Source organism: Suillus subalutaceus, assembly GCF_016647625.1.
Source record: "Suillus subalutaceus strain FC151 chromosome Unknown DFJ58scaffold_91, whole genome shotgun sequence".
Taxonomy (NCBI): Eukaryota; Fungi; Basidiomycota; class Agaricomycetes; order Boletales; family Suillaceae; genus Suillus; species Suillus subalutaceus.
The window spans coordinates 17,958-40,732 of NW_024540340.1; the positions used below are offsets into that span (position 1 = coordinate 17,958).

Consider the following 22,775-nt stretch of genomic DNA (forward strand, 5'->3'; position numbering starts at 1 on the left):
CTGTCGTGATTCGTTCTACAACACGGTTCTTTCCTGCAGATGTGTGAACGCCAATTGCCGAACGATGTGTACGAGTGCATATGGTGATTGTTGCATGGAAATCACAATGTGTTCCAATTTGATCGTCTCTTTCAGGTCCCTTGATTCTTGTGCTTCCCTTGAGGTTGATTGTGATCTTGTGAATGATCAATGGTCTAGGCGATATCGCACCGACTGCCTGAGGTTAGAGAAACAACCTTCCGCAGCGCCTTGGACGTTGGATGGATGTGGTCAAGTGCATGCATTAAATGCTCTAAAAAACGAACCAGTGACCAGCTACCTCCTATATGTCCAACCGGAATACCTGTCGAGACGTATGGTGGCGGGATCGAAGCAGAAGAAGCTACTACCAAAACGGGTCAAATCACGTCCGAAAATGGCATGTGACTGCTTTCCTCGACGTCGTCACAGAACGCGGGGTCGATGGGCACATAAAAACTCGTCGTCTCCATATTTCCCTCTTTCTTCGTGCCCACTATCATCTGTCGTCCTTCCCCCACCTACCGTCATGCAGAGCAGCCGATAATGTCCAGTCGTTCATTTCTTTTAGCCATGAATATAGTCCACCCGCGCTCCAGGACCACTGCTTCGTCCATCTGGGCTCCTCAGCCTCAGCTGTTGGATTCGATGTGGCCAAAAGCTATAGACTCCTTCTCCCGTGACGCTGAGAAGGAGCTGCAGCGCTCCGGTCGTGTTCCGAATGGCATGAACTTCTTTGTCCCGGGTAACGGGAGTGAAGATGTCTTCGGTCCTGTTGGCCTTGTCGGTATGCCTCGCAAAAGAGACATTGGTGCGATCGGCGACGGTAGGAAAAAACAGAGCCCCGATTTTGACGATAGTGTTAGTCGATTTCATCGAAATAAAGCGCATATATGCTGATTAAATCGACCAACTAGCATGTCGAGCAGCTCTTACGCGCTCTTAATCTGAACTCTCCCGCTCTTTATGCTCAGCAGCCTTCTCGTCCACAAATTTCCGACTCCAAGAATGTATCGACCGGCTCTCCGGATTTTTCTCCGAGCTCTACTGTATCTGCGCTCCTTACGCCTACAGATCTTTCTCCTGCGAAAACTTCTTTTGACTTGAAGATCAGTCCACCTCATGAACTAGCTCCTTCGCACTCTACTTTGTCTCCTTCATCCCTTCTGTTTGACCACGGCTCGCCCTTGAGGGCGCACGATTTTATGTCTCATAATGTACACCAGCGTTTTTCTAGCGTTCCTTCTTCGAACCTTCTGCCTCCTAGCCCATTACCTTATTTTGAGCAGTCTTCTGAGAATTCTTCCCCATCTTTGGGCTCCCAGCAGTTTTATGATAGTGCTTTCGCCCATCTAAGCCATCCAGAACTATCAAGAGGTTCTTGGCGGCAACCGCAGCAGCTGTCCGCCCCTCCCGAATGGTTGAGGATTGAGGAGAAGCTCGGCGGCGACTATCCCTCCGGCGTCGCGGTCGGGGAAGATTCTCTTAGGACCTCGCCATCTCAGCCGTCGTTCCCACCTCGTCAAAACGGAGTTCATGCTCACGAGGTAAGTCTTTCTTTCGCCACCCTGTCTCCATTGCATATGCACTTACGTCCCCTTCACAGCCGATCAACTTCCTTTCGCTTTTGCATCCGTCATCGTCTCCCCCATACAACGTATTTGTGGCGCGCATCATAAAATCATCTGACCAGCAGGCTTCTATCTTTCTGCAACAGAAGCTCAAGGTTGCTGATCTTGAGGAACGCCACAAGATTGTGGATGCTATCTGCGCGCGTGGTTTTGAGATGATGTCACACCGGTTAGTTCCCTAGCCATAAACACGGTCTAATTAAAACTGATGGTGATATGCTGCTAGTTTCGGTAACTGGGCAGTCCAAAGATGTCTTGAAGCTGCGGCGACCCCCGAAGAAAGGAGGAAGATAGTCAATTGCATGAGGTATGTCCTCGGCTTACGACAACCTTTCATTGAGCACTATCCCTAATTGCGAATAGGGGGCGGGTCGTGGATCTTGCAACCAACTGTTACGGATGCCACGTCCTCCAAAAGGCACTTGATTGCGAGGAGGATATTCGCCTCCTGATCGTTTCCGAGCTTCTCCTCGGGGACCCTGCATTGACTTTGGTGAACAAGCACGCATCTCATGTCTGGAGCAAGGTCAGAGATTCGTTACGACTCGTGCCGTTGGACCCTAACCAATATGTATCCAGATCATGGAATTGACATGGACGGCCCCCGCGCCCCCGATTTTCGCATTGTCAGGGTATTTCTTGCTGGAGGACCAATGCCGTTCTGACGATTAAATGTAGCGTCAACAAGTCCCTGAAAGGGAAATGGGCGTCTCTCGCTTGCCATGAAACAGGATCCCTCGTTGTCCAGGTGAGGATGCTAGTGCATGTCATGTACTAGCCTCTTATTTCTCATACTCTACAGCACGCATTTGAGAACCTCGAAGAGTCCGCTAAGGACGGCATCATTGATGAGCTGCTCAATCAAGGACCTACTGTGTTCGGTGAGATTGCAAAGAACCAGTGGGGTTCGTATTGCATTCAACACAGTCAGTGCTTCTACTATTACGACCCTCTTCGTGATTTTTTACTATTCCTTTTTTATCCAGTTCTAGAGCACGGGTCTCCGAAACACCGTCAAATGTGCCTAGACCATATCATGTCTGACCTCCTGGATTATGCCACAAACGAACAGGGATACAAGTCTGTTACGAAGGCTCTCAAGGAAACGGGCCCCGAAACTCTAGACAGGATTGTGAAGCGGATGTGTGAACCTGCGAAGGGGTACGAACATTAATTGTGACTGCTTTCTATTACGATACTGACCCTATCACAGCGGCCGTCGAGCGATGATCGTGGACCTGGCGTTGTCGGTCACTGGTAGTCAATTGATCGCTAGCACGTTGCCTCAGGTATGCTGTGTTGTCGTTAGTGTCTATTGTCAGCCTCATGTTCTTTCGTAGGCGGACAAGGACCAGCGCACCATGCTCTATGACTGCATTCGCGGCCATATCGTCACCCTGCGCGGCTGTAAGACAGGGTCTAAGGTCATCTGGCTCTTGTAAGCGTCATTTATACGTTGCTTCTCTTCTTTGTTGATGTGAATGATCCGTCCGCAGCGATAGAATGGTTCGATCGTTCATTTCTAACTTTTTTTTTGGTTTTAACTCGTGTCTAGCGCGCCTATTACGGCTATTGAGGGGATGCCCCATCCTGCATTCTCTCCATGCCGAGTTTTGGCATCCACTGCAATATTCTCTCGCCATCTCGTCTTCATCCACGGCGTCTTCGTTTCCTTGACTTGAAAACGCCTCTTATAATATAAACAATACCTCGGTCAATACCTGGCTGGCCCATCTCCACCATTAATCTCGGAAAAGTACCAGAAAAAGCTCATCTGTCTCGCATTCCAATAACAAAAGCAGTCCTAATCGCATCAACATCAATATCATCAGTCTCAAGTCGCATTCGCAATTTCGCAACCGTAATCGTATACTACGCATCGCCGTCTTCATCTGTCTCACTTGCACGAACAATCTTCGCACTCAACTCTCTCGATATCGAATTTCACGCCTGCTTATTTGCGTCGCTATCCAAGTTCCTCGCTTCTTCTTTCGACCATATATACCGTGCACATTAACTCCCGTTGTCAAGCCTCCCGTTTTCCCGCTCGCTGCTGCTCTCAGCGCGGAATGGAGACGCGGACTATGTGCGCTAATCAATCAAATTCGTCCTTATGTCAAGCCAAGCTAGAATTCCTCGCATGATCCATCGAACAGCAGCTCAGTTCTATTGTAACAACCTCTTTTACTTTTATCGATCCAAACGCATCATCACATCTGTAACCGTTCTACACACACCTTCGTTTGTAGCATCACTTTGTCGTCACTGTTGTCAACAATGTTATCAGTCGTTGTCCAGTTATTGGACTCTTTATAAATTCAGAGGGAACGGTCCAGTATACTCGCAAAGGTCGTACAGTATGATATAATATATGCGACGACAGAGATTGTAATCAGTTTGGAACGACGGTGCCATCTATCAGATACAATACGCCATTCAGTGCCTGTTGAGAATAGAATCAACAACGCTGAACGCAGTGCATAAAAGATAACAGAACCGACCTCCTTCATCCCAATAATGCGCACTCCATCCTCCAACGTCACCCGCATCCACTCAGGCGAGTCAGGCTTTGTGTCGGGAACAGGGTTGAAAGTAACGAGTTTCCCATCTTGCAGAGTTTCATACGAAACAGGGGTATCAGATAGGGAGATACGAGACTTGACGAATATCTATGAGGGAGGATTCTACCGGCAACAACAAATAACTCACAGGAATGATGTGGGCTGAGACCCATCGCTCTACATTTCTCCTAGAGCTTTCATCCAGTTCTTGTTCTGATATCCCGATATGAGGCTCTATTGACTCAGGACCTTGGTGTCTGCCCAGCCATGCGTTCAATCATGTCCGTACCGCCATATACAATTGCCATACTCACGGTTTCCGTGCCAGTGCCATGACAGCCTTGTTCGTCGGTACGAGCATCGTAAACCAAACAGACTCAGAAGAGAATCTAGACGACCACTCCGTCTCTCGAGCATACGAGTAATAAATGCTCGCTGAGGGCTCGATAGTCAGCAGGTCTGCGAGCGTGGGTTGGGAGCTAGTGAACGGAGATGCGATGGATTCTTTGTTGGTTTGCGGCATTGGTGAGATTATGATTTGCTCCTGAAAAGAAGCGGATACTGCGAAGGAGAGGATGAATGCAAGGAGGAACGATAGATGCATGGTGATGAGGCTGGTAACTGGAGCTCTGGAGCTTCAAGCCGAGGCCCAAGAGGGTGATCGGAAACTGCCGTATGCCTAGTCAGGTGATGTAACGCCCTGAGCTGACGTGACGGCGTACGACTTCGAACTTGTTCCATTCCATTTCTCTATGGTCATCTATTCTGTCAGGGCCAAGCCCTTCGTAAGTACTAGACTTCAGTCTTGCATGGCGGCTGGGAGGACATTCAAGCATGCCCTTGCAGCGACTCGCGCAAAACGGTAAACAGATCTCATATGATCAGACACTAGGTGGCCTGAGCAACATCTCATTCGTTCGTTTCATTGTAAGATTGATGAATTACTGACAGGTCCGTCTTTGATCTCGCCGTGTGTTGTACCCTTACTTCGCCACCGGGTGATTTAGTCACGAATTATCATCTGCGCCCACAGTGGGGTACTTACCGGATGCACGTTGTGAACGGACGACATCCTGCAAGTACGTTTCCATACTTTGTGGAGTTGCGCCATATATGCGGTCATCTGAGTTTTTTATTCCTTTACTGTAGTGTATCATTGAAAAACGTTAAGTACTTCCCGACAGAGTATACATGGTCGTCTTGCGAATCCACGAAGTGATCAGGATCTGCCTGGTAGAACATCGGGGGCACGGAAATGCTACATAGGTGGATGCCTTCAATACTCTTCAATTATAAATCACACAACTCAGAAGACACCACCAGAACGTCCATCGTGATTATGTTCTTGTGACTATGAAGGTGTCATACCAGATCTGTGTTCAAACCAATGGTGCAACTTTGAACTTCATTCCTGCCCACAAAACATCAGTACGGGCACTTTTGGCTCGGAGTCAACAGACTGGGAAATACAAATATAAGTAAGTCGAGATTACTAGTAGGTGTACATATAAGGGGGGATACAGTCTCAAAATCTGAAATACATAATTGTACTATGCTCTTGGCAACAGGTTGCGCGCAGCCGCGGCCGGATCCTACATGCGAAGTTGTCAAAACACTTTATGTAATCAACAAGGTAGAAGGACGAACGATATTGATCATATGCCAATATGCACGAATACTATGCGCTGGTCCAAGGGCATGTCCTTGTCACAACCCAACGACTGGATCGCTTTATGCAGCGCTCGGGCAGCTCGCTTCGAATTCATTGTGCTATCCCCGCACAAGTTTTTGTAAAATGCCTCGACTAAGCGCTGCACAGTATTATCGTTGACCTTCCATAATGTCCCAACAACGCTCTTAACCCCAGCGAATTCCAGGCCAGCCGCTAGGTGTATCACTTCGTCAGGCGTACTAGAGGCACCGACTGTGGTTTCACGGGCAGAAAGAAATGCAAATTGATGCCGAGACAAATCCATTTGTGTGATATCGAGGAATGAAAGCAGATCGTCGCGCGTAAGAAAGGCCGACTCAAAGGGTTCGTCCAATTTATGTGTCCCGTGACACGCGAAATGGAGCCAAGTATTTTCTCGCAACGAGCGCAATGCTCCAGATTTCGTGGCATCAACACTCGTTATATTGGTGAAGGAAACAGTTGGGGGAGGGGGTAAAAGACTCCGCACCAATTCCAGCTCAGGCTCCACACTATCCAAAGTGAATGAAGCACCGACTGGGCGACTCTGGCCAATGGCAGCGAAGGACACTGACGGCGACCTGTCATGACTTCTGCGAGCCCTCACCAGCGCGGTAAGCGATGGCGTGTATGAAGAGATGTATTGCTGCGAAAGGGATTCTCCATTTGCCCTATACTCGCTGGCGGTGTGCAACGGCAAGAAACTGAAGAGAGACGTCAGGCACCACCATATTCGGGAACCTCGTCGTGCAAATCTGTCCAGATTCTCAACAACCGGGTGGACGACGTCATCCCACAACTCCCTCAAAGCTTTTATCAGCGCTGATTGGTTCTCGTTAGGACCGGCCTCTTTTTCAATTGCCTCCTGGAGTGTGAGCACCAATCTCCGGAGTTTATCAAAGTTGGTACGGAGTTGAATGCTAATCGGAGGTCGTTTGTGTGGGACAATAATGGCATTGCATGACGACTTGCATGCAACGAGCACGATGATAGGCCCGTCACGAGCTGCCTCTTGGAGATCAGAGATCAAGGGGGAGAGTAGGAAGTGAGAGAAGCCCTCGATCCTCCGAATCTCTTCCACAACTCTATTCCAGTCCTCCACTAGATGTCTGTACCGAGCTGCTTCTGCTTCTACAGCGACCCTTGAGGTCCCATCTGTGTGACTCGCAGGAGGTTTATCAAGGAGGGAGCTGAGGTCTCTGAATTCTGCATCAGGACCACTGCATGATTGCCATGTGTCTGAAGGCTGTCAAGAGGCGTGCGGAGTCTTGTCATCTGAGTCCAGATGATAGTCCTGCCTTGTTCCAACAACTCGACAGCGCGACGCACGTCACCACTACAAAGAGCACATGATACAGCATCCATAGCAAGCATACTTGGGAATTCCTTCATGGCATTATGACGAGACGATACAGAGGCTGTTACAGACATGTAAGCGTCCAGAAGTTGCATGGAAATTGCATAAGCCTCCAGTTTGGTACCATGTGAATGTTGACTAGCATGGTGAACCCAGCGTAAACTTGCTCGCAAGCGAGGTAGCAAACCTCGAGAGACAACATTTGCTGCTGCCTTGAGATGATCCATGACAGCATTCAGATTGCCAGTATCTTTGATAGGGTCCTCAAGTCCTGATTGATGGAACAACAGGTACACGGTAGCTAGCGACTCATGGACCTCCAACTGACGAGGATCATGTTTCGTCAGCAGAGTCAGTGCACAGCGGAGATTATCTCGTGACTCATTGAGGGCTTCTTCATTGCGTCGGTGCTGGAAGCAAGTGGAGAGCGAAACTGCAAGGTTGTGTAATGACTCAGGCTGAAGTGGGTGACCGACTCCATGTAAAACCAATGCTTCCCTGTGAAGCATGATAGCCTCATCCAAGTCTTGGTCATTACTTCGGTGCTTGAAGCGGGTGGAGAGTCCATATGCAAGGTTACTTAATGATCCGGACCGATCTGAGTGACCGACTAGGCTCAAAGCCAGCGCTTCCCTGTGAAGTGTGATAGCCTCATCCAAGTCTTGATCGTTGCCTCGGTCATCGAAGCGGTTGGATAGTCTATTTGCAAGGCAGTTCAAAGACTTTGACCGATCTGAGTGACCGGATGGGCGCAAACCAAGCGCTTCCCTGTGAAGCGTGATAGCCTCATCCAAATCTTGGTCATTGCCTCGCTGCTGGGAGCGGGTGGAGAGGTTATTTGCGAGGTTATACAATGACTTTGACCGATTTGGGTCACCGACCAGATGCAAAGTCAGCGCTTCCCTGTGAAGCGCGATAGCCTGATCCAAGTCTTGGTCATTGCCTCGGTACTCGAAGTGAATGGAGTATTGATTGGCAAAGTTGTTTAATGTCCTGATACGATCTGGGTGACGATCTGGGTGTAAAGCCAACGCTTCCCTGTGAAGTGCCATAGCGTCATCTAAGTCTTGGTCATTGCCTCGGTACTTGAAGCGAACAGAGTGTTGATTAGCAAGGTTATTTAATGACTTGGTCCGATCTGGGTGACCAACTGGGCATAAAGCTAGCGCTTCACTGTGAAGTGCGATAGCCTGATCCAAATCTTCAGCATTGCCTCGGTACTCGAAGCGAAGGGAGTGTTGATTGGCAAGGTTATTTAATGACTTGGTCCGATCTGGGTGACCATATGGCTGTAAAGTCAATGCTTCTCTGTGAAGTGCCATAGCATCATCCAGGTCTTGGTCATTGCCTCGATGCCCAAAGCGGGTAGAGAGTTGATTCGCAAGATTATTTAACGACTTGGACCGATTTGAGTGATTGGTTGGGAGTAAAGTCAGTGCTTCCCTGCTAAGCGAGATGGCCTGATCCAAGTCCTGGACATTGCTTCAGTGCTCAGAGCGAGTAGAGAGTTGGTTCGCAAGGTTGTGTAATGACCTGAAACGGTTTGGGTCACCAACCAAGAACAACGCCAGCGCTTCAGTGTGAAATGCGATAGCATCATCCAAGTCTTGGTCATTGAATCGATGCTTAAAGCAGGCAGAGAGTTGATTCGCAAGATTATTTAACGACTTGGACCGATTTGAGTGGTTGGTTGGGAGTAAAGCCAGTGCTTCCTTGCTAAGCGTGATAGCCTGATCCAAGTCTTGAATATTACTTCGGTGCTCAAAGTGAGTAGAGAGCTGATTCGCAAGGTTGTGTAATGACCCGAACCAATTTAGGTCACCAACCGGGAACAACGCCAGCGCTTCAGTGTGAAGTGCGATAGCGTCATCCAAATCTTGGACATTGCTTTGATGCTCGAAGCGGGGTAGAGAGTTGATTGGCAAGGTTATTTAATGACTTGGTCCAATCTGGGTGACCATGTGGGCGTAAAGCTAACGCTTCCCTGTGAAGTGCCATAGTGTCATCCAAGTCTTGGCCATTGCCTCAATGCTCAAAGTGGGTAGAGAGTTGATTCGCAAGGTTATTCAATGATTTGGACCGATTCGAATGATCAGTTGGGAGCAAAGCCAGCGCTTCCCTGCTAAGTGAGATGGCCTGATCCAAGTCCTGGTCATTGCTTCGGTGCTCAAAACGAATAGATAGCTGATTCGCAAGGTTGTGTAATGATCCGAACCGTTTGGGGTCACTGACCGCAACCAACGCGAGCGTTTCAGTGTGAAGTGCGATAGCGTCATCCAAGTCTTGGACATTGCCTCGGTGCTCGAATCGGACGAAGAGTCCATTTGCAAGGCTGCTCAATGCTGCAAACCAGATTTGGGTGACCGGCTGGATGCAAAGCCGGTGTTTCCTTGAGAAGCGTGACAGCCTCGTTGATGTCTTGACCATTGCCTCGACGCTGGAAACGAGTTTGCAGCAATACACCTAGATTACACAGCACTTGCCCTTGACGAGTATGCATGGTGTTGTAGTATCCAAGTGCATCGTAATGAAGGGATATCACTTCGTCTAAGTCATGGGGATCATCTCTCTGCAAGCATTGCGCAACTTTGAGAGAAAGTTGATTTGGCGATAGCGGAAGCATGGATGCAGCAAGCTGCTTCTGCCCAAGATCATTTGCATCAGTGTTTCTAGCTGGATACAGAGTTGATGTTTTGAACGCAACCAAAGCTGCTCTATAAATGTGGCTATTGGTGTGGCAAACATTGAGGACTTCACTGAGTAACCCTTTGGCCGCATCAGAAGCCGTTTGACTCCCCCGTGTAGCGAAAAGAGACAGTAGAGCAATGACAAGATGGAGCTGTGTGACAGGCCGGTCTGGATGACCAGTGGGACATAAATAAAGAGCGTCTTGAAATAGATTGATAGGGATGTTGAGGTCGAGGTATATTCCCTTAGCTTGGCAATTAACAAACTTCGCGTTAGCTAGATGGAACTCTGCTGCGGCACGGCAGGGATGACCCATGGGGCAAAGGCCAAGAACGTGTTCAAAGTGCTTTATGGACTGGTCGAGATCCTCACTTGTCTGCGTCCTGCAGTATCATGCGAGAAGACTGTGTCCAGCATCTACCTCTACCACTAACGCATCCATATCGCCGGATGTGGGCTGCGCATTATAAGCTCTCAGCATCAGAGTATCGGACTGCATTGATCACTCACAATAGGAAGGGGACAAGGAACTGCAGCGTCGTTTTCATCTGAACTTCGCTGCTCCACTGTCACGAACATTGAGGTACACGGGGATAAAACTTCGCCCTGCCGGGGCTGAAAGATGATGGCTGTGATACTCGTTAACATCCGTCAGGCGTTATTTGCAACGGATCATGTCACTGACGATGTGAATTTTCACTACGATCCAGTAATTCTCCGACAGAGATCTCGAATGCGCGGAGGATTTCTCTGTGACAGAGCATGGGTCGCAATTCAAACGAGGCATACACGCTGACCCGGACTATAGAAGATGGCTCGCGTGGCCTAGAATCTTTCTCAATACCTGCAGGAAAGACAAGCTAAGGACCACCTACAGAAGTATGCGCTCGTTCCATTCGACAATAGCCTGATCTATGTGTACGGGTTTGTTGCTTGTCTGGGATTCAGCACCGCCAGTCTGTATTACTACATGGAAGCCAGCGGGGATCCGTCGGAGACCAAGAGTGAGATCAGTTGCATGAATGGCTTGAGTGATATCATCAATACGTGCTGAACAGAGATTGATATCACATACTAGTAATGACAATTTGTTGCATTCCAGTGAGGTGTGTCTCTCCCAGGTCCTGGGGGTATTGTTCTAGGTGACTTGGCTCCTCAGCCGAGGGTGGGAAGGTATCATTGGATGGGTCTGGCAAGGAGTTTGTCGTGAAACAAAACATGATAGTAATGACGAAATAAACTGTCACCAAAATGGCTTTGGAAACTCATCAGTACATCATGCTGAGTGAAGATAGACGACACATACTGCCGATGGCGACTTGAAGGATGGACTAATACTTGAGAGTAAGATGTGTGCTGGAAGTCACGAACTACTGCAGTGTCTGTAAAGCTATAAAGAAGGGAACCGCAGTATGCGCTGCAATGCACAGCATGTCCCGGAGCGGAAGTCAGAAGCGGCTCGTAGCATATCCACCTATATCTACCCATAGTTTGGTGTCACATGTTCATACAGCAGGGCACGTTGTGGAGTGCGATATTGATCAAAGTCGAAACAGGTAAGTTGCAATGTTCAAGACAAACAGGAGTGTCGAGCACCCTGTAAGTATACGGTATGACCCTGAGTTCACCGAAAAAGAGTATGATAAGCGTCTGGTGTCTACGCGCTGCTGTTAATTTTCGTAACAAGACATGAATCAGATGAATTGCCGGTCAATGGTATCTGATTTATACAAATAGGAGTGATGAAGCTATGTGGGCTGGAAACTCGAAGGGTTTTTCGACCCGAAATGAGAGCGGGCCACACAGCTCACGGCGGATCGGAGTTTGTGGAAAATTCTGCCATCAAAAGTGATGCATCGAGTAGATTTTAAGCAAAAAGAACCATTAAGAAACAAAGGGTGATCTGGAACGAGACACATGCTGGCAGCTGCTGGCGCCAGGCGGGTGGGTGCGACGAAATGAGAATGGAGACTTGTGAAGTCACGCGTCACAAGCAGTGGTGGCTCGTCACATTGCATTGGAGATCGATGATCTACTATGATAATCATGGATCTGATAACCATCGACAATTCAACGCACTACTGGGATGCATAAGGCTCTACTTGTCCCCGAAGTTCTCCTGCATATCTTTATGTGTGTGGAACAAATCAGGGAACCATCATATGCCAAGAAACCATTGTCTCGACAATCACTTGCAGCGCTTGCAACCACATGCAAAACCTTCTACGAGCCTGCAATGGATTTTCTTTGGGCTGACATGAATATGTTACTACCACTGCTAGGATGTGTAACGAGGTTACATCCGATGATATACCCTAGAGCCCAGGTTAGTGCGGACGCTGTGTCCATACGAGCTCAATGTTATTTTTTCGTCCGTTCGCTCACGGAACATCACAGCAATCCTGGTCTTGGGACATCGAACCATTATCTCAGCTTGAACGCAGTCAATTCCTCCGTCATTCCTGCCGTGTGCGCTCTCTGAGCGTATCATCCGATGACGATTTTCACCTCCTTTATGCTTTCCCCTTCGACACATGTGCGTTCCCAAACCTGCTTTCATTGTCCTGGATGGTTATCTCCACAAGATACCTGCGCTTCTTCCTGTCCCCTACGCTGCGTAATTGTTATATCGCAATAGTTCAACCAGAACTAGCTCGGAATTCTATCGGGACCCGTTGTCCTGCTCTGGAAGGTTTGGATATAGACACAATGGGGGTTATGGCACAGGCTCCACATCTGTCTGAAACCGTCCGTTCATGCAGGGCGCTCGTACGTCTGCAATGTCCACCGCTGGACTCGGCAGCATTGAAGCACCTCTCCACTATCCCCACCCTTCTCAGCCTGTCGATATATCAAGAAAGCTTTTCGAACCCCCCGTCCAAATTGGACACGCACAATCTCAGTTTTGTATCTTTCTTCAACGTTACGACTCTTCGTTTCTGTTATGCACCAATTTCAGACATCACCGCAGTCATACAGCATTCAGAATTCCCCTCGCTAAAAGAATTCGAGTTAGTCGCCTCCGTTTTAATTGGGGCAGAACTCCTGCCGCTTTTACAAGCACTATCACAGTGCAAAGCATGCCACACCCTTGAAAAAATCGCCATTTCCGACGACGATCCAAAAGTTAAGGAGCCCGCAGACATTTCATTTGCAGTGACTAGAGTGCTTCTTTGTTTCACGCAGCTGCAAACCCTCAGTCTTTATGTTTGTTGCTCCATCAACCCTGACAACGCCCTTCTCTTGGAAGCCTTCTCAAGTTGGCCACAGCTCCGCAGTTTGTCGTTTCCCGACCCGCATTATCGACCACCTAAAGTCACCTTCCTCGGATTATTCGAATCGCTTCGTCGGTGTCCCCACGTGCACACCCTGCATCTAGATGTAGATGTTATAAACATTGATATCGATCCTGAAGCCGAGTCATTTCAACACACCTCCTTGAAAAGAATGGGCATATGCACCTCTCCGGCAGCGGATGCCGAAGCTGTCGCTCGCATCATTTTCGCCAACCTCCCTAATGTTCACCTTGCGGACTCATGGGGCGATGTCAACACGCATCTCAAATCTCTCAGAGCTTCTTCCAGCTTGCAAGGTGAAGACGGTGACTGACACGAGTGAAGAGGCATAAGAGGAGTAAACAAAGCGACGGTATCATTGATTCGGTTGACCGTGGTGAGGACTGTATGTACCGATGATGGCCACCGGGACAGCTTCGGTAAGTAGGCTAGTTTCAATTTGTTCGTGATGCAATTGATTCAAAATCGTATCTCAGATCTCATCCCCTATTGACCATCGATTCTCATCGTACGTATCATATAAGACGATTGCTTAACACATCCTGTAGTCTCAAACATTCTCTTCACGAATTACGACCCCAAATATCCGCTGGCCCTTTGCGAGGTTTTGCAGTGCTCTATACGACACGGATCGTCAGACAAGCTCTGCATAGAGGATAATGCAGTGTCAACTGTGGCCTGAGCTACACTATCATTCACAAGAGTTACTTGTCCCTCCTGCAAATTGACCAAAACCCCATGCACCTGTTCAGCGAGGTCTGCTAACGACTCGCTCAGAACGCCAGGGCCGGGAAAATTCTGCCTCATCGTTGTCACGAAAGATGGTATTGCATCGACAGTAGTCGTTATTCCTCATCCTATAGCGTGCATGCCGCCCCATGTTTCTGATGAGTAGCCACCACTTATCTTGGGCGGGGCTGAAAGGAAGATCCTTGCCCGAGGTATCGATGCGACCGAAGATGGCATGGAGGTAGCGTCCAAATTACACAATATGCATATTACAAACTTCATCAACTAGAGAAATGCACCGCTGGAGACGACCATTGCAGGCCAGACATTGACACTACTCGTCGCTCTTTGTCAGGGGCAAGTATGAGGCGCATGTAGAAGCGGTCTTGACCCCAGTTGAAAGAGGCGTCGGGTTCACTGTCGTGGAGTGTCCGGTTAGAGTTTGGACGTACAGCAGTCGAAAGAGCACAAGAACCCGGGGGAGACCAATAGGTGTGTGCAGAATTTGCTTCACGCTAGGTGTCCAAGACCACTGTGACGGTAAGCGGAAACGTTTCTGTCTGCCTGATGTCCTTGCTGTGAAGTACTCACACTGTCTAAATTTCCTAAATGTCACGGTCGCGACATACCTAGCCTTGGTCAATGAAGCATATGTAATTGGAAAATGTTTTGAGAAGCTGAATGAGGTAGCTCGTTTCAACCGCCACCACTCGTCCTCAATTCGTATACCCATTCAAAGGTATCTTCTTTATCCGAGCAAACAGCAAGTGTGTGGACCATGTCAAGCTGCCTGGAGATTGCGAGACAAGTTCACGAGGGTGCAGATCAAGTGCGTTCTTAAAGCCGAGGGTCACACGATTGTTTCGATAACCCAACGTAATCATCCGAGCAAATGATATCACCATATATTAGAAGAATCATGGTATACATTGGCAGGTAGTGTCTATCGGTCCACCTCACTAGATGGATATACATTAGCGTACATCGTGTAGAATAAAATATCAGAAACGCACCCAAACACAAGATCCTGTTCGATAACAGTGGTAAGCGACGGGAACAATGAAACCACAGGGTACATACCATAGTACCGATAATGGCGACAGCGTCAGCAAGCATGTGCTATAGAAAGAGGAACAGTTAGTACTTCAATGGTAGGTCAGTATTTATTGATCTTACATCTAGAAAAAAATCATATTTCAGTCAACGTCTCGAATCTGGTATGAATAACCTACGTCTCATCATGAAGTCTGAACCCGCAAGATGGGCAAAGCCGGGAGCACGAATTTTGCACCGGTATGGGCGATTGGTACCGTCCCTGAATGTCACTCGATCAATGATATTTAAACAGAGTATTCAAGTGTCACGCACGAGACAAGGTAAACAGCCATCTCTCCCTTAGGAGCCTCAATGGCACTGTAAGTCTCACCAGGTGGTACTGAGTAGCCTTCGCTGAAAAGCTATGGGAACGAGTGATCAGCAACGGTCGAGTGTAGTTGAGTGGAAGAGGATACCTTGAAGTGGTGAATGAGGGCCTCCATACTTTCTTTCATCGAAGCACGGGGTGGCGGAACAAGTTTGTTGTCGTCTACCTTGATGACGCCTGTCGGCATTTTGTTCAAACACTGGAGACGAGAATGGTTGAGTCTAAAATGATGATCATTTGACCAAACACTACGAACCTGGTGGATGATGCGCAGGGACTCGCGGAACTCCTGGACTCTGCAAAGGTACCGGTCGTAACAATCGCCATTCTTTCCAACCGGGACATCGAATTCAACCTGTGATACATGATAAGTAAACGTGACTGTCAAACACGAAAGTCATACCTCATCATATTTATCATAAGGCTGCACTCTTCTTAAATCCCAAGGGATACCACTACCTCGCAGCATGACACCCGTGAAGCCGTAATCTAGGGCTTCCTTGGCAGTCACTACACCAATGCCGACAGTTCGTTGCTTCCATATTCTGTTGCCGGTCACGACTTCTTCGATTTCATCGACACGAGAAGAGAATTGCGTTGCCCATATGTGTATATCCTCCAGGAGACCGTGCGGGAGGTCAAAGGCGACACCACCGGGACGGACGTAGGCAGCGTGGAGTCGAGCACCAGAAACACGCTCGTAGAATTCCATAAGCTTTTCACGTTCTTCAAAGCCCCACAAGAAGGGGGTGAGAGCACCAACGTCCATAGCATGGGACAAGACGGCCATCAAGTCTAAAACCAATTTTAAGCGCAAGCTTCATGGAGCGTTCCGTTTGTGACATACGACTAAGGATACGCGTGATTTCACCAAACATGGTACGAATCCACTTCGCACGTTCGGGAACCTCGATATTAAGGAGTTTTTCGACTGCGAGCGAGTAGCAGAGTTCGTTGGTCACTAGAATGGGGTCACTTGAACACTGGGCAGGCCTCTCGTCATAAACCTCACTCACTCATGGAAACGTAGTCGAGCCGATCGAAGTAGGGAAGAGCTTGGACATATGTCTTGTACTCGATCAGCTTTTCAGTCCCACGGTGGAGGAGACCAACATGCTGGAGTAAAATCAGCAATCTCGCTCAGGCACTTGTACTGAACTGCATACTGGATCAGCGCGGAGAATTTCCTCTCCATTCAATTCCAAGATCATTCGCAGCACTCCGTGAGCAGCAGGATGTTGGGGGCTAAGCATTCAATCAAATTTTGGACGCACTGCGAATATCATAAACGACACTTACCCGAAGTTCACTAATCGAGTGGGTTTATTTCATTCGGTCAAAACAACGTTCAGAAGAGATGCTCACCAGTAAAGTGCCGGAACTTCGCGTCAGCTCTTGTCCCGGTCTCTTTCAAAATTTCCGCCGCGCTCATGCCATGCAGGTCTTCTACAGTATGAGTCTGATACAAATTGTTTGTTCCATTGGTACCGGGTTCCTCTGGCTGACGACGGGCGACTGAGGAGGAAAATGAGCGCAAAAGGGAGCGCCTCGGTAGCCCAAGTTGCCGCCGCAGGAGCGTACTAGCCATATGAGCCGTCGTCAATGGAGACTTTCTCGCAGGAACGAGATTGTGATGAGGTTCGTCAACGAAACGCGGCGTAAATCGGCTAGTACTGAATAAGACACCCCCACGCGAGGGGTCATTGCGACAATATTCACACGTCTCCCCGCAACCACACCGCTAGCTAGTCTTGCTGCTGCATCATGCTTTATTATGCCAATGGGCTGAGCGCTCTGTTATGGGCCATATCTATATTCCTTGGATTTGGCCTTATGGCGCTTGCAGATGAAGCTCCATGCACTTTGCATCATGAAGGCAACTATTTCAACCTGAATCCGTTGAAGGCTAGGTATGCCAGCTGTAATCATGACATTCAAGTTGCATGTGTTTAAGCCATTTATTCTGATAGTCAGGACTACGAGTTTGAGACTCTAGATGGACATACTTTCTACCTGAATGTCTGCCGACGCGTGACCACCGAACCCTGGAGTACCGGAGTTCCCGACAATGTTGACATCGCCGGTCTAGTGCGGGACGACCACCACGACTTTGCCGTAGGGTATGTGATATGCAGTTCTAACAGCATCCCAGCAGTTGACAAACAGGATGCAGACTTGTAAATACAACCCTGGAAATGAGGGACACGGGGCTGATGATGCATCTTTCCAATGGTTCACCCTGCCCTGGGGAAGATGACTTATACGGGAGCTCATCCATCCTGTTTCTTTGTGATGCAACGGTTTATGGAGCTGGTGGGGTGTTATATTTCTCGATGAGGGATGCGGTGATTGATGTTTCATCCAGGCAAACCGGCGGTGATATCCCAATTTCCGGAAGACGACAATCAAGCCTGCCAATACACGGTCGAGTGGCGAACACATGTGCGAATTTATATGCACCTCGATCTTCTCTAACTGACAGCTTCTTATTGTGTAGTTTGCTTGCGCCACTGGCGAAAGGGGCCTTATCTCAGGATTAATAGTGTTCTTGGTGATCTTGTACGTCATGTTGACGAAAACATATATTTATTGATGGGCTAAATAAATTTTCTCAGCATGATGATCCTTCTGATGCTCCTCGTTGTTTCTAGCACCCTGTATAACCGCTTCGTCCTGAGAAAACGTGGCTTTGATCAACTGGCCTGGCTTTCCAAAGTTCATCTGCTCGAACTCACGGACTTTTGCATTGAGCTCTTCCGGTCCACGGTAGACAATGTTCGCTTGACTGGTAATAGATGGGCAGAATCGACTAGGAACTTCAACCCTGCATCTCACCAATGGTCATCAAGGGATGAGGAGCAGGCGATGATGGCCGCTGATCCCCTTGAAGACCATGATCGGGAACTGCCTAATGATTAGAGAAATGATACGGTGGATGGGTCGCAGGGCGCGGATGATTTGGGCACTATAGGATCATGACTGGGCATGTGTACGTTATACGCTGTATCTTTAGGACGGGTCTTATCGATGATTATGCCCGAGACATATTTCCTATTCAACAGCGTTCCGCACCTCGCACCTTCAAGCAACTCGTGATAAGGAATACAAGCGAACCCACGATCCCGGTTTTCAATGCCCGGAAAACAGGGGAGTTGTTGTCCAGAGATGATTGGTGTTCGCAGTCCACTCCCCAAATAAACTGTTGCTGCCGAGAAGATCGATCGCTAACTATGCTCGTCGGGCATCTCAAGCCAAGTATCTCTTTTGAGCAATTGTGACAAGGACATCTCATAGATACCCCTGGCCTCTGATCCGTTGGGTCCCGGTTCGTGAAGTGAGGAGTCCAAACAAGTCCTCCGTGACGCCAGCCACCGCCGCTAAGCGCTGATACTCGACTTACCCGATACGGTGGCACGACGAGATAACATGATTATAACTGATGCCCGAGTTTGTGCGTAAATGTACCCGTTATAACATTTGATGGGTTGTCTCTGTAAAGTGATCCGATGCCATGGTATTGGCTTATTATTCGCGAAGTTCAACCATGATGATTGCTTGCAACTATAACTGAACAAATCCCAGAGCAACTTGGCTCAGAATACTACCTTCCAAAAGCAGTGACGCCTTCCTGAATGGGAACTGTCAGATCCAATCACTTTTCCTCACTCAATCACCAACCAGACAAAAATGTCTGCGAGGGTCAAACCTTCCAGAATATCAAAACCTGGCCCATCCAAACTCAGAAACTCGCTGAAAAAATCTAATGCAGCAGGATATGCTAAACGGCATTCACAAAAGTCATCCAACAAGGGCAAGGCTGTATCATTCGATGATGTGTATGAATATGCACCTTCAAAAGTCAGGCGAGCAAAGATTGGCTTAGAACTTGACCGAGAAGAGGCCACTGACCGTCATAACTATGCTTCGGACGATGATATTGATCTTGGAGGCATGGGTCAGGATGGGAGAGAAGGTCTACGAGCCAGATTACTTGGAGAAAACGCAGATGACGAGCAAGTGGACAGTGGAGACGATGAGGAAATTGAGAGTGATGATGCGTTTGAGGAGAGTGACGAAGAAAAGTATGCTGGGTTTGATTTTTCCAGTGTGGTGTGTGGCGTTTTTCTCCAGAGCATGTTCATCGCTCATCCATAGATAGCGTCGTAAAGCTACTGGCACTTCATCGAAGAAGAATATTCGGAAACTACCTAAAACACTTCCTGATGTTGATTTGAATGAAGATCCAGATGACGTTGTCTCCGATGCAGCTTCTACGGAAAAACTCGAGGAAGATGAAGACGAAGAGATGGAAGATGGAGATGCCGAGAATTTCTTTGACATCCTGGAAGTATTTGATGGGAAAGCAGACGCAGAAGATGATGCACCGGCAAAGCAAACTGCGGAGAAGACCAAAGATCCTACGTCAGATGTATCTGGTGAGGCCAGTGAGTCGGAAGATGATCAGATGTCGGAGGATGACCATGGGGAGGAAGAGGACGCCGTATCAGCATCTGAGGATGAGGCCTCCCCAGAAGCTCTTGCAGAACTAGAAAGTTTCCTATCAAGACTGGATCCGGCAGAAGACAAAAAACGCAAATCAAATGATGTCTCAGCCACACAGTCCATTCCGAAAAAACGTCGCTTGATGCAAGAGCGCACTGAGGCTGGGGATGAGGGAGAGTTTGGCGTCTCTGCTGGTGGTGAGTCCCAACCCACGTTCCTATGCAAATTCGTATTAAGAACGATGGACACACACAGGCTCTAGAGCACTTAAACTAGACGACCTCCTTGCCCCGCTTGCGTCTTCAAGCACACTCACAACGCTCAAAAAGTCTATGAAGCCTCTCACTTCCACCTCAAACAAAATCAAAACTCTATCGGCACCGCTTCCCCAGCGAGCTCAAGAACGTCTCGATCGCGAAGCCGCGTACGAGCAGACCAAGGAGGAAGTGGACAAATGGAGTGCTACGATGAAACATATCAAGCAGGCAATGATTTATCCAGCCCATCGTATCTATTTCGTTACTAACTCGCGATTGCAGGCAGAACATTTGAGCTTTCCGTTGCAAGCACAGCCAGAAGGTCGCGTCTCCAACTTGGAGCTTGCTGCAAAATTCAAGGTTAGTCTAACTTATGTTCATTTAATTCACGCCATTGATTAGTACATCCTTTCCAGCCTTCGAATGAACTCGAGTCGGCCGTGGATAATCTCCTGAAATCTGCTCAACTTCGCGATCAGGACATTGCTGGAACTGAAGCTCTGAAGATGGCCCATCTATCGGTCGAAGAGGTCGCGAAGCGACGCGCAGAACTGCGCATGATGCGCGAGCTTGCATTCCGGGCCGACAAGAAGGCGAAGCGAATAGCGAAAATTAAGAGCAAAGCGTACCGCCGCATCCGAAAAAAACAGAGGGAACGGTTGGGTGGCGAAGAGGGAGATGTGGATGTGGATGTTGAGGATGCAGGAGCGCAGTTGAAAGCTGAGGTGGAGAGAGCAAGGGAGAGAGCAACTTTGAGACACAAGACCACTGGGAAGTGGGCAAAAGCCATGCAAGGACGCGGGGAGCTTGATGTGGATCAAAGGCAGGCCATTGGAGAAATGCTGGAGCGCGGGGAAAAGCTTCGCCGTCGCATACAAGGCGAGATGAGCGGCGACGAGTCTGAGGAAAGCGAGAGCGATGATGAAGAACAAGACATAGAGACCATCAAGCAAGGTGCATTCGAAGAGCTGGCCATGCTCGATGCCTCCGAAACTCTATCTGCAGACGTCAAAAGTAAGAGTGTCTTCAATATGAAGTTCATGCTCGATGCCGCGGCAAGGCAAACCCGAGAAGCGGACGCAGCTGCGGATGACTTCTTGAAAGAGATGGGAGGGGTGGAGCAAGGAAGCGACGACGACGCTTCCGGTGACGGACTCGGAACAATGACAGAAGGCCCGTCAGTCCAGCGCGTGGGCGGGCGCGTGATATACCATCCTGGCACAAATCCTTATGCCAAGCCAGTCGGGTCGCACGCATCGGAGACTTCTAGTGTTACCCTCCAATCCGCCGACCTGGTGCAAGACAGTCCAAAAAGTTTGAACAGCATTTCTAGCCCAAGAGTCTCTACCCCGGCGCAGGAAAGCAATCCTTGGCTCGTCGCATCATCGTCTTCGGGCACATCCCGCAAAAGAAGCGAAGTCCTTGTGCAAAAAGGCTCTGACGCCCTCGCGAAGTCAACCAACAAGCTTAAGAAGCGAATTGCCAAAGGAGGGGAAGAGAAAGAACGTATTCAGAATGACGCAGTGCTGGAGATTGATGCCAATAATGTTCTCACTGTTCTTGAGCCAGCCTCTACACCGGCTGTCATCAAGACCAAGAATGAGCTAAAGGGAACGGGAAAGGGAAAGGAGAAACCGAAGAATGACAGTATCGCTGTGCAAATATCACCTGCTGATGCTGATGACTCTGATGGACATAGCGAGGCGGACGAGCAGGAGCATACTCTGGAGAGAAAGCGCCAAGGAGGCAAAGGCAAAGGAGTGGCCGCATTCAAGCAACGAGAATTGGTCTCCCTTGCTTTTGCTGGTGATAATGTCGTTCAGGTACGAAAGTTGTCCTTTGGCTGGGTTCGCGCGGGGTACTGATATGTTCCAGGCATTCGAGGACCTAAAGCAGACAGAGATCGAAGCAGACGCACCACGAGAAGTTGATACAACTCTCCCTGGTTGGGTAAGCTGAAACTTATTCTTATTTATTTACCGAGCTTAGCGCACGTTATAGGGCTCTTGGGGGGGTACAGGTACCAAGAAGCTTCCACCAAGACCAAATCTGATTAAAAAAATCGCTGGTGTTGACCCTTCGTCTCGAGCCGATTACAAAAAAGCACACGTCATCATCTCTGAGAGGCGGGACAAAAAAGCGGCCAAGTACCTCGTCAAGGAGTTGCCGTACCCATATACCAGTCATGCCCAGTACGCCCGCAGCATGGACATACCTATAGGTGCAGAGTGGAATACTAGAGTAGGGTTCCAGAGAGGAACTCTCCCTCGTGTTGTGAAGAAGGCGAGCCATATTGACCCTATTCTTATATCCGGCTGGGTTGCTTATCTTGTCCTTTTAGATGGGTACTGTTATTGAACCCCTAGTAAAACCATCTTGACGGCGATTTATTGTTGATTGTTGCATGCAGTTGCTCAGTTGACGAGGAAATTTCGATAGGAATGTATATCATGATGTAGCGACTGTGAAACAGATAGGACGTAACCTTGTAAACTTGTAAAGTGCAAGGAACATTGTCGTTATTCAACTTCAAAGTAGTTCGGCGCTCAATCGATATCGGCGCATTCAAGTTGTGCATCGAGACCAACTTTATCGACTTGTCCACTTGTTACTACCACTAGC

The 22,775-nt window shown here is 48.6% G+C and overlaps 7 protein-coding genes across 7 annotated transcripts; 4 read left to right on the forward strand and 3 right to left on the reverse strand.

Annotated features, from left to right (window-relative positions):
- Positions 1 to 744: 744 nt before the first annotated feature.
- On the forward strand, positions 745 to 3,091 carry DFJ58DRAFT_663897 (ARM repeat-containing protein; the record flags this gene model as incomplete). Its single annotated transcript, XM_041382402.1, has 11 exons — positions 745 to 879; positions 936 to 1,565; positions 1,625 to 1,818; positions 1,876 to 1,956; positions 2,013 to 2,175; positions 2,229 to 2,275; positions 2,328 to 2,397; positions 2,452 to 2,575; positions 2,636 to 2,810; positions 2,863 to 2,938; positions 2,990 to 3,091. The coding sequence occupies 11 exons, from the start codon at positions 745 to 747 to the stop codon at positions 3,089 to 3,091; spliced, it is 1,797 nt and encodes a 598-aa protein (XP_041241324.1).
- Positions 3,092 to 3,919: 828 nt separating this feature from the next.
- On the reverse strand, positions 3,920 to 4,877 carry DFJ58DRAFT_686519 (uncharacterized protein). Its single transcript, XM_041383307.1, has 4 exons — positions 4,525 to 4,877; positions 4,359 to 4,467; positions 4,151 to 4,306; positions 3,920 to 4,092 (listed from the first exon to the last, which is right to left on the reverse strand). Exons 1-4 carry the CDS (start codon positions 4,812 to 4,814, stop codon positions 4,042 to 4,044), a joined length of 606 nt encoding a protein of 201 aa, XP_041241325.1. The 5' UTR covers positions 4,815 to 4,877; the 3' UTR covers positions 3,920 to 4,041.
- A 988-nt stretch (positions 4,878 to 5,865) lies between these two features.
- On the reverse strand, positions 5,866 to 11,165 carry DFJ58DRAFT_843511 (CHAT domain-containing protein; the record flags this gene model as incomplete). The annotated part of the gene is made up of 10 exons (XM_041392986.1): positions 5,866 to 7,146; positions 7,230 to 8,729; positions 8,814 to 9,152; positions 9,490 to 9,599; positions 9,622 to 10,328; positions 10,380 to 10,402; positions 10,456 to 10,574; positions 10,631 to 10,695; positions 10,821 to 10,995; positions 11,021 to 11,165. The coding sequence occupies 10 exons, from the start codon at positions 11,163 to 11,165 to the stop codon at positions 5,866 to 5,868; spliced, it is 4,464 nt and encodes a 1,487-aa protein (XP_041241326.1).
- An 818-nt stretch (positions 11,166 to 11,983) lies between these two features.
- On the forward strand, positions 11,984 to 13,693 carry DFJ58DRAFT_498560 (uncharacterized protein). The gene has a single exon (XM_041380695.1). It carries the CDS (start codon positions 12,304 to 12,306, stop codon positions 13,552 to 13,554), a length of 1,251 nt encoding a protein of 416 aa, XP_041241327.1. The 5' UTR covers positions 11,984 to 12,303; the 3' UTR covers positions 13,555 to 13,693.
- A 1,141-nt stretch (positions 13,694 to 14,834) lies between these two features.
- DFJ58DRAFT_799318 (Ndufs2, NADH:ubiquinone oxidoreductase 49 kd subunit) lies at positions 14,835 to 17,125 on the reverse strand. Its single transcript, XM_041390741.1, has 12 exons — positions 16,776 to 17,125; positions 16,560 to 16,638; positions 16,410 to 16,509; positions 16,241 to 16,354; positions 15,797 to 16,188; positions 15,650 to 15,748; positions 15,482 to 15,592; positions 15,339 to 15,427; positions 15,203 to 15,285; positions 15,147 to 15,148; positions 15,051 to 15,089; positions 14,835 to 14,997 (listed from the first exon to the last, which is right to left on the reverse strand). Exons 1-12 carry the CDS (start codon positions 16,979 to 16,981, stop codon positions 14,914 to 14,916), a joined length of 1,398 nt encoding a protein of 465 aa, XP_041241328.1. The 5' UTR covers positions 16,982 to 17,125; the 3' UTR covers positions 14,835 to 14,913.
- DFJ58DRAFT_705757 (mannose-6-phosphate receptor binding domain-containing protein) lies at positions 17,121 to 18,721 on the forward strand. Its single transcript, XM_041383716.1, has 6 exons — positions 17,121 to 17,303; positions 17,364 to 17,513; positions 17,567 to 17,706; positions 17,759 to 17,835; positions 17,891 to 17,952; positions 18,009 to 18,721. Exons 1-6 carry the CDS (start codon positions 17,158 to 17,160, stop codon positions 18,310 to 18,312), a joined length of 879 nt encoding a protein of 292 aa, XP_041241329.1. The 5' UTR covers positions 17,121 to 17,157; the 3' UTR covers positions 18,313 to 18,721.
- A 313-nt stretch (positions 18,722 to 19,034) lies between these two features.
- DFJ58DRAFT_799324 (Utp14 protein-domain-containing protein) lies at positions 19,035 to 22,768 on the forward strand. The gene is made up of 8 exons (XM_041390742.1): positions 19,035 to 19,503; positions 19,553 to 20,093; positions 20,152 to 20,381; positions 20,436 to 20,513; positions 20,570 to 21,976; positions 22,029 to 22,103; positions 22,155 to 22,436; positions 22,495 to 22,768. The coding sequence occupies exons 1-8, from the start codon at positions 19,081 to 19,083 to the stop codon at positions 22,531 to 22,533; spliced, it is 3,075 nt and encodes a 1,024-aa protein (XP_041241330.1). The 5' UTR covers positions 19,035 to 19,080; the 3' UTR covers positions 22,534 to 22,768.
- The last annotated feature ends 7 nt before the right edge of the window (positions 22,769 to 22,775 follow it).

Bases quoted from the DNA above. Each gene is read 5' to 3' on its own strand.
- DFJ58DRAFT_705757 (XM_041383716.1), top strand. From the start codon at position 17,158: ATGCTTTATTATGCCAATGGGCTGAGCGCTCTGTTATGGGCCATATCT. The intron at 17,514-17,566 runs GTATGTGATATG...AACAGGATGCAG, and splicing joins CACCACGACTTTGCCGTAGG to ACTTGTAAATACAACCCTGG. The intron at 17,953-18,008 runs GTACGTCATGTT...AAATTTTCTCAG, and splicing joins ATAGTGTTCTTGGTGATCTT to CATGATGATCCTTCTGATGC.
- DFJ58DRAFT_799324 (XM_041390742.1), top strand. From the start codon at position 19,081: ATGTCTGCGAGGGTCAAACCTTCCAGAATATCAAAACCTGGCCCATCC. The intron at 20,382-20,435 runs GCAATGATTTAT...TCGCGATTGCAG, and splicing joins CGATGAAACATATCAAGCAG to GCAGAACATTTGAGCTTTCC. The intron at 20,514-20,569 runs GTTAGTCTAACT...CATCCTTTCCAG, and splicing joins AGCTTGCTGCAAAATTCAAG to CCTTCGAATGAACTCGAGTC.
- DFJ58DRAFT_686519 (XM_041383307.1), bottom strand. From the start codon at position 4,814: ATGCATCTATCGTTCCTCCTTGCATTCATCCTCTCCTTCGCAGTATCC. The intron at 4,468-4,524 runs GTGAGTATGGCA...ATGGCTGGGCAG, and splicing joins ATGGCACTGGCACGGAAACC to ACACCAAGGTCCTGAGTCAA. The intron at 4,093-4,150 runs GTCGGTTCTGTT...TATTCTCAACAG, and splicing joins GCATTATTGGGATGAAGGAG to GCACTGAATGGCGTATTGTA.
- DFJ58DRAFT_799318 (XM_041390741.1), bottom strand. From the start codon at position 16,981: ATGGCTAGTACGCTCCTGCGGCGGCAACTTGGGCTACCGAGGCGCTCC. The intron at 16,355-16,409 runs GTGAGTGAGGTT...ACCCCATTCTAG, and splicing joins GCTCGACTACGTTTCCATGA to TGACCAACGAACTCTGCTAC. The intron at 14,998-15,050 runs GTATGTACCCTG...GTTATCGAACAG, and splicing joins TCGCCATTATCGGTACTATG to GATCTTGTGTTTGGGTGCGT.
- DFJ58DRAFT_498560 (XM_041380695.1), top strand. From the start codon at position 12,304: ATGTTATTTTTTCGTCCGTTCGCTCACGGAACATCACAGCAATCCTGG.